A 9,767-nucleotide genomic window follows, 5' to 3' on the forward strand; every position below is an offset into this window, starting at 1 on the left:
TTTCGGTGTAATTACCCATCCCCTCAACCTGTTTTTGTTTTGTCTATTTAGATTCCAAGTTCTTCAGGGCAGGAATTGTTTGTAGAACTGGCCTAAAAATGGAATGTATGTCCTGTGAAAAATGTTGGGGAGGGGAGGGGCGGAAATTGCCCTGCTTCAGAATGAAAAGTAAAAACCTAAATGATTATTATTATTATTTTATTTTGCCAATCAGAAATTCTGAGAAAAATTCCTTTCAGGAGAACCAAAATGGAATTTCTTAGCATGTCAGGTCCTCTTGCAAGCTTTTTATCAATTTCACTTTTTGTATGCAGCCAGAAAGCCGTCATTTCATTTTTTCTGACAAAAAAATGAAAAAATGTTCAGAAAATATGAAATTTTCCCACTGAAAGTTTCATTTTTTTCAAAAAGGAAAAGGCTTTTTCCATCAGAAATTCATGTAGAGAAAATTCCCTACCAGCCCTGTGCACTACTCTGTGCGTGTGTGTTGCCCAACACAATGGATCTGTTTAGATAAGATGTTGATAGTAATGTTCTCTGGTGAAGAATATGAGTTACTCTAAGAAGAATACCTGCAAAATGAATTAGTTTTGTTTTCCTCCTGTCATTCAGATATATGGTTATTTCTCACTTTTTTCATTAACTTAATGGGAATAAATTGGCACTTTTGGTATTACAGTTGCTGTATATTTGTAATTTAATATTTCAGTCACTCATAATCACCAATTTTCAGAGGGTCTCACTACACTATATTAAGAAAAGATGCAATATTTTCATCAGGCCCTCTAATATGTAATAAAGTGAGGAAGCTATGAGGTAAGTGAAGCATTGGAAGAAACAGGAAAAAGGAAGAACAAAGGGTGTCATATTGGTGTAAAAAATAATTGTTGAAAATGAAACCATCCAGTAAAGCATAAAAGTTAGCTTGCTAAGCTATTATACTAAAAAATGCTTTCAGTACTATCTGTATGATTGTCAGCTTGTTTATTATCCTTGGTTATATTTTTTTTGCAGTTGCCATCTACACTGTCAGACAACACCTAATGTTAAAAATCCTGCTTCTGATAGTAATAATCCCCATACGAATTACATACGGAGATACACTACCAATGAAATCTTCCTAATTTTTAGTTATATTCATCTTCTTTTGTGTTAAAATCAGTGATTTCTTTCAGTTCACTTACAAATACCCAATGATAGAACATTCAGATTAATATAATTACATGCAACTGAATGATTTTAAGTACACATTTCAACACAATGTACATGTGATTAATCTAAAGGAAACATAATGTATGTTTACTCTTCAGAAACTGTTATTTTCCCCTTAATTTGCTCAGTAAAGTTCAACAGGCAATTCCAAGAGACATCTCTTCCCACCACCACCCGCAAAAAACAACAAAAAACTCCAATGAAATACAACACTAAAATATAACATACTAACAATCTACATAATTGGCAACCTTTAATTACTTGTCTGTTCCCACTGAGACTTTTAGGAAGATGGTGAATGACAAAAGCAAAGCTCAAAAAGTGTTGGTAACCTGTGGAACCTTTGGAATTGTAGCCCTGTGACAGTGTCACCGCTTATTGCTATTTTCCACAGAAAGTGTGAAAGTCATCTTGATATCTGACCACTCTCACACTGCCTGATTCCTTCTCCATTTTGTGACCTTCCTGCCTTTTGTGTCACAGCCATTTCTTTTTCATTTGCCACCAGCAGTGATGAGTTAACTTAAAAACAAAATATTTCGAGGAGCAGATGAAGATTCAAAACTTTGTGTCAGATTTCAGCCAAAAGTCCTCATGTTTGGAGGTTCCCTCATGATGCCTCACATTCTCGTTGCTTGCCCCAGCTTCCTATAATTTTGTATCACTCCATTTAGCAGTTCTTGTTAGGTAAAGCACTGCTATAGTCAAGAAAGCAATTTTTTTTTGGTTCTGTAACTGGGTGAGAACTGAAATACATAATATGAGAGTTTTTTAAAATTTTGTGCCAGCATTCACAACTTTAAACTTTCATCTTAGAATCCCCTGTTAAACTTGTGCACATAATGATATTTTACCTAGAGATTCCTAATCTGTTCACTTTACACTTATTGTAAAACATAAATCAGATGGATAAATGCAACTTGGATGAATGCATTATGGACACAGAGCCATTCCCTCATCCCACCAGTTCTATTTATGCTGGGCACGCCTTTGGTTTATGGGCAGTGTATTTTTCAAACATAAGCTGTTTTAAAATATTTCCAGTCTTGTTTATGTCTTATTTACTTGAAATCTGTCCAACCTGCAGTGCTTAGAAGGGCTTGATGTTTGAAATAACACTTGTATGAAAACTGTCAGTGATTCTGTGACTTCATAACCATTTCTCCACTATGGCATCCTTGCCTGTATAGCAAAACCTACAAAGTTCCATTCTATAGTCAGGTCAATAATGAAACTATAACTATCCATGCTTATGAAATTTATTAATAATCACATGCTTACACTATTTATGAATTGTTCACAGATTCTTTTCCAAAGTGAGCTACACAGAAATTTCTCCCGTGCAACTCTTCTTTCATTATGAGTTTGGCATGATTTGTGAATCAAATAGATATATTCAATTATACCTGTACATAAAAGCCATACAGTTCCACTAATTATTATAATAGCAGAGCACCAAAAAAATAAATTCAGTCTTAAATATGGATTTTGGAGCCTAAGTTAACAGAGTTGTCAACTTTTGCAACTTTATCATGTTAAAATCTAACAGTATCTGGTGTGTTTTTCTTAAGTGCCTCGGCCTTGGAATCACGGTAACACAGCAGAATCTCAGCTTCCATTTTTTTAAAATGTGTTTGTTTATTTTATTATATTTTATTTAAGGAAGTTTCTTCTACCCCTCATGGTTGTGGAAAAATGCTGGAAAATGTGAACCCTGAAGGAGCAAAAGTCAGACATCAAATAAAAAAGAACTCCACAAGTATTATTATTTTTTTATCTCATGACTATTGGAAACCTAACTCATGCTTTTTAAATATGAGCTTTGTATTATTGCTTCAGGCACCTAGTCTTGGAAACATTGCTCTAAAATTTTATGTTGTTGTTGGGGGTTTTTTATTCCAAAAGAGCTGCTAGGATTCCTTATTTGCTCAGAGGAAAGTTAAGTTATTTTATTTAAAAAAATCTCCTTTAAGCAAATCTCAGACTAGTTGCTTTACAATGAATAAATAAGATGACAAAGTGGAAACTTGATACGGTTTTGGTAAGAAATCCAAAATGGTGAGAACAGTGTGGATTTTTATTCTCTACTTATTCTATACTTTAGCCAATAAGAAACAAGCACTATCCTAAAACTTTAACTTCTTCTGTATCATTGATGGCTGACTAGCTGCCAGTTTTTAAATTATTTTTTGGAAGTTTATAGAATAAGATGGTGTCTGATTTATTTTATTTTAAAAAAAGTTTTATTTGTTTTTTTTGTTTGTTTTGTTTTTTCCCCAGGAAAAAATGGTCAACTCTCCAGAAGGATGACTTTTGGCAGAACCTCCATTTGGTATCATTAGGCTTTTCTTTCTGATGCTCTGGGTTTTGCCAATGGGAAAAGAAGAATTTCATTTTCTGGGTTTTTTTTCTGAATCATGTAAGGGGTAATATAAAATCCATGGTTCCTCTTTGATGGCTTTCTGTGTGAAATGATTTGGTGTTGACAATTCCTAATGAATTAATGTTAAAGCAAATGGTTGGGAGCTTAAGCTGAAACTAGCCTAAGCATTGGAACAATTTACCTAGGGAAATGAATAATTCTCTTAAAGTTGTAAAATCGCAACTGGATATATTGCTGGAAGATGCTTTAGCTCAAATAGAAATGATGGGCTTGATGCAGGAATTATTGGATAAGGTTCTATGGCCTGTTATGCAGGAAGATCAGACTAGATGCTCATAATAGTTCCTTCTAGACTTAAAATCTGTGAATGAAGTCATACCGTAAAAAAGCAACCATCTAAACTGTTAAACTTGATAGAGGTTTCAGCAGAGAGTTAGGATCAAATTATCACATGCTCCAGAAGGAGAGGCAGAATTCTTTACTATGATGGGAATAATAAATAATAACAATACAAAGTATTGTGAGCTAAAAACAGGGGTAATTTGATCTATTGTCAATGGGATAGGATTTACCCCCTTACTTCATTCTGGATTATTCTGAGCCAGGCTTCCTGCTGATTGTGAAAGGAACTATACACCAGACTGAGTTCTGCTACTCCTTCTCGCCAGTCCTGGGGGATCCCATTGTAGGGACCCAGTCTGTTTCCTTTACTGAACCTTTGCTGGCACCAGTGCTGACTTTCATTATGCATCTCCTCTCTGCATAGCCTGACTTTCTGTGAGGAGAACATACAACCTGAGCTCTAATTTATTTCAACAAAATTAATCTCATGCAGCCCACAGGTTTTCTGCCCTTTCAGTTTGTGAAAGGCAGTTCAATACAGGTAATATGCCTAGTTGTCCCCCATGACGCGCCCTTTGCTGTAATAGTTTCCAGTGCACTGCAAACTGTGTATCTACAAAGCTTTTTGATTTTAGAGATATGTTTTTGTATCCTTTGGGGCGGGAGAAGAAACTGGAGTTTGACCCTTACAAACTGCAGAATGGACACAGAATTATCCTCAAGCCTTAGAGGCTGTCCATCTGGAATTAAGGTGTAGAGAATCTGCACTGCCCATGATCTCCAGGGCCTGTGGATAGAGGACTTCTATCTGACTACCTAAGTCATTTATGTAGCTCTAGTCCTTTCAGTATTTAGCACCTTTCATGAGCTCAAAAGTCACATAAAAGCAGAACTGAGGGAGTGGCCAATTTTTCAGTTTGGTGGCTTGAACTAAAAAAGAAGAGAGAATTCTGTTTGGGTCAATACAACACAAAATGATTTTTTTTTCGTTCTTTCCTTCTAAATGAAAGACTTTAAAAAAGTTTCAGATCAAAGGAAACATTTTGTTCAACCCAAAATGAAATATTTCATTTGTGCTGTTTTTAATCTCCTTTTTATATGTGTTTTTAGTACAATTCAGTGAAATTCTGAAAAGAAAAAGCTTACTGAAAAGAACAGTCAAAACATTTTGTTCCAGAAGTGCCAAAGCAAACTTTTTCAGTGTTTCCAGGTTTTTTTATTCATCCCAAATAATTAACCAAAGTAGACCTGACCCTTGTATGACCCAACTTGTTTTGGTGAGCAAATTATTCAAATGAAAAACTTCACTCAGCTTTACTTAAAAATACAATAACATCCAAAAAAAGAATATAAACACTTACAAATTATAACTAAAATTGAAAGTACAGTTGTAGTGTGGTTATGAGCTTGAGTATGTATCAAATTGACCTATGATTGATACAGATAGATAAACACCTGTACGTCAAGATGTCGTTGTTACTGCAAATATGGTTCATTTTAGCATGTTTCATAAACATACATAATTAAAATAGAATATGCTCTGTATTCTTCATAAATATTTGCTTGTTATGGGTCTCTTCTCTCAGTATAAAAGAATAATTCCATTACTGTTAAAGGCACACTTTTAATGGAAAGACATATAGGATATGGAAAACATTTAGAGTTATATTTTGGATATAACTGAAATTGCATTGCTGCAATTTGTTTTTCATATTATAAAAGTTGACCAGTTTATAAAGTTTGGGATAAATTGCATTGGGCAATAAGTGTTTTGTTTATAATTTTGTATTTGTATTATCCTCAGAAAGAAAAGTTGGAAAATGAAGGCATCAGTAAAGTCCAAACATAGGATACCAGTTCTTTGGAGAAGAAAATGACCAATCAACAGTGTATAGTCTGGATGTAAATTAGGGGACATTTTTAATTAAAAGAACCCTGAAGAATCAATATTATGAAAGTGATTTGGTCAGCTGACCTTGTCATGTAGGAAACCAATCAGCTGCAAGCAAACCCTCTTCTTCAGATGTCAGTGTGACTAAAAGCAGTTTGTTCTGTATCAATTTGAAAACCACCAACATGACCTGCTGTGGAAGATATTTTCCCATTTCTTGGAGGTGCTCTAAGATGTATACTTTCTTGATTGGCTCCATCTGTTTTCTAGGGATATATTTGTTTTTCATTCCTATGACTCTTAATTACTCTGCTGTTTTAGCAAAAATCAAAATTAAAGAAAACACTGTCTTGAATTTAATGGAAAGATTTCCATTTCCTGCTAAAGAATATGAGAAACCTGAGACAGCAAAAGAAAACATTTTCCAGAGAAGCAATGTTTTCAGCTTCAGACAATCCTTGCTAAACAGGAAGATAGGGGGACTAACTGTAAATGCGGCACCATTTGCTACTGAACTCAATGATACCCAACCCTTTAGGTTTGTTATTAACGAAAGAGACAAATGTAATGAAAGAACTCCTTTCTTAATACTATTAATAACAACCAAAGCTGATGAAAAGCAGCACAGGGAAGCCATCAGGAAAACCTGGGGAAATGAATCTGTGGTTCCAGGAATAAAAATTGTTCGCTTATTTATGTTGGGTATTAACAACAAAGAGCAAAATGAAGCCCTTCTGCGGGAAAGCAGTCAATTTCATGACATCATTCAACAAGACTTTCTGGACACCTACAAGAACCTAACTCTTAAAACCATAATGGGCTTGAACTGGGTTGCCACCTACTGTGGAGGTGCAAATTTTGTCATGAAAACAGACAGTGATGTTTTTGTTAATACAGAATATTTAATACAAAGTCTCCTAAGACCACTTATGCCTCCTTCACGGTATTATTTCACTGGCTACCTTATCAGAAATGGTCAGCCTCATCGAAATAAAGAAAGCAAATGGTACGTGCCAAAGGAAGTCTACTCAGCCGAGCGCTACCCTGATTTTTGTTCAGGAACTGGATATGTCTTTTCTGGAACCCTGGCTGCAAAAATTGTCAATGCATCTTTAAAAGTCAAGTATATATACTTAGAAGATATTTATGTAGCTCTTTGTCTTGAACAAGCAGGAATTAATATGGTGCCCCCACCTAGTAACTATTTGTTTAATATATATAAAGTCCCATTTTCTCCTTGTATATACAACAGACTGATTACCTCCCATGCAATTTATCCAAATGAACAGATACTATACTGGGAAGCATTGCAAAATAACAAACATATATGTGGTAAATAAAGCAAATGTATGGCAGAGATTTCTGGGATTACAATATTGGCTTCTACAGTATTTCAGCCTTACAATTGCTGAATGTTCACCATGAACCTTCTATGGAGGAAGAGACAGACTTGACACAATATCCTTCATTAAGGTTTCAATTAAATTTATTTTTACAAAAAAAAATTTTTATACTGAAGTTGTATTTTATCCCAAAGAACAACTTCGGCATAAGTACTGTTTTGGTATAAATATTATTGAAATTTGCAATGATTTGGGGCTTTTATTCTACTTCACTTCAAAATGAGTTTCAAATAAAGGAATTAAATTAGGGAATTCTCTTTTATTTCCTAACCACACTATAGTTTATTCATGCACTAGCATCTTGTGCTACCTTCTAGTCCCTTGATAATTACCTGTATTTGATTTTTAAACCAAAAGATGCAACAGTGGCTACTTTCCTTTCCTACAGATATAGAGGGAAATTATCTTGTATGCCCTGGCTGCTGCTGGAGAGAACAGTTTGAGTTCTTCTTTTTACATCTTCTTTTCCAAACTTTGGCTACCTTCTCTGCTTGGGTGCATTCCAGAGCAGGGCAAGTTCAAACAAAATGAGTCCAATGCAGTCATTCAACTGGGTTTAAGTCTGCAGGACCTAAGATTCAGCATGATGGTCTCTATTCAACTGCTCCAGACTCCTATATTACACAAACTTTGGGGAAATGAGTTCCACAAGGTCTGATGAAGGAACAGAGTAAGTAACTGATGTGTTTGTTTATTGTGTGGAATAGTGGATGGTGTGTGTCCATTTCACTGAGTGAGGGGAAAACCTGCCACCGACCTATGGGTGCTGGAAAGACTGCAAAAATGGGAGGTCAAACTTGAGCAGCGTTGCAATGTCATGGTGTGACATTGCACTCCCTATGTTTTATGGAAGTATGCTAATGTCCACATATTTATTCAAATGACACCATCATAGGATCTAATCACATTAGCCACGCCATCAGGGTCATTCACCTGCACATCTACCAATGTGATATATGCCATCATGTGCCAACAATGCCCCTCTGCCATGTACATTAGCCAAACCGGACAGTCTCTATGCAAAAGAATAAATGAACACAAATCTGACATCAGGAATCATAACATTCAAAAACCGGTAGGAGAACACTTCAATCTCTTTGGCCACTCAGTAAAAGATTTAAGAATGACAATTTTGCGACAGAAAAGCTTCAAAAACAGACTCCAATGAGAAACTGCTGAGCTTGAATTAATATGCAAACTAGATACCATTAACTTGGGTTTGAATAGAGACTGGGTGTGGCTGAGTTATTACACATATTTAATCTATTTCCTTAAGTTAAGTGGGTTTCAATGAAGTCACACAAATGAGGGTCATTCTTGTCAGTTGCCAGCTTGTGCAGATCAAGGAGTTACTGGTTCACATTCTTTTCCAGGTGCAAGGCACACTCCATTGCTCTCAACCCATTCTCCCAATCATTACGATCTGGTTTCTTGATCCTCATACCTTCTTGTCAACTGTCTAAATGGGCCATCTTGATTATCACTACAAAGTTTTTTTTTCTTCTGCTGATGATAGCTCACCTTAACTAATTAGCCTCTCACAGTTTGTATGGTAACTTCCAACTTATATATATATATATATATATACATCTTACTATATGTTCCATTCTATGCATCCGATGAAGTGAGTTGTAGCTCACGAAAGCTTATGCTCTAATACATTTGTTAGTCTCTAAGGTGCCACAAGTACTCCTGTTCTTTTTGCGGATACAGACTAACACAGCTGCTACTCTGAAACGAGTGAATATGATGTAATTGGGATATGCTTCATGCAAAAAGACTCTTGTAAGGTCTCATTACAAAGCTTATGATCTACTGAATGTGTTCATCCTGTTTGTTTGCATGTATTATGTCTATGTCTGCGGTTAAGTGGAAGCCATTAAGGGTTAAGGGTTAAGGGTTAAGTGCAGTTAAGTGGAAGCCATTAAGGGTGCTTCAGAATCAATGAACCTGTGAATGGGTTTGTTTACCTGCAAGCCTTCCTGTATATGTGTCTCCCAGCTACTAGGTAATGAAGAAGGCAGTCTTACAGTGACATGTGATCATGCCACCTGAACTGGAATCCATCTTAAACCTGGTGCTTTTTCATTTAGAAGGAGAGGTGGGGACCCAGAGAGAAAAAAGATTCCCATTTGTGCCAAAGCTATAAAAGAGGGTGGAACAGAACAAAGGAGGCTGCCAGTCATGAGAAATCCCCTAGTTACCACCTAGATCTGGAACTAACAAGACTGTACCAGGGGAAAGGATTGGGACCAGACTAAGGAGGAGTCTAGTCTGTGAACGAAGCTTATTGGAACATCTCTGAGGATGAGATTTCCCTGTATTCAATTTCTTAAATATATTAGGCTTAGATTTGTGTGTTTTGTTTTATTTTGCTTGGTAACTTATTTTGTTCTGTCTGTTATTACCTGAAACCACATAAATCCTACTTTTTATACTTAATACAATCATGTTTGTTTATGAATTAACCCAGAGTAAGTGATTAATACCTGGGGGAGCAAACAGCTGTGCATATCTCTCTATCAGTGTTATAGAG

General features: G+C 35.7%; 1 protein-coding gene across 3 annotated transcripts in view; it reads left to right on the forward strand.

Annotated features, from left to right (window-relative positions):
- LOC119860397 (beta-1,3-galactosyltransferase 2-like) overlaps positions 1-7,168 on the forward strand; it is a 167,778-nt gene extending 160,610 nt beyond the window's left edge. For all 3 annotated transcript variants that reach the window (XM_038414051.2, XM_043490904.1, XM_043490903.1), the window contains exon 4: positions 5,746-7,168. In XM_038414051.2, the coding sequence (XP_038269979.1) occupies positions 6,014-7,168 (1,155 nt within the window). In that variant the 5' untranslated portion in view covers positions 5,746-6,013. The remainder of the gene's footprint in view (positions 1-5,745) is intronic.
- The last annotated feature ends 2,599 nt before the right edge of the window (positions 7,169-9,767 follow it).

This window comes from Dermochelys coriacea, chromosome 8 (genome assembly GCF_009764565.3).
Source record: "Dermochelys coriacea isolate rDerCor1 chromosome 8, rDerCor1.pri.v4, whole genome shotgun sequence".
Taxonomy (NCBI): Eukaryota; Metazoa; Chordata; order Testudines; family Dermochelyidae; genus Dermochelys; species Dermochelys coriacea.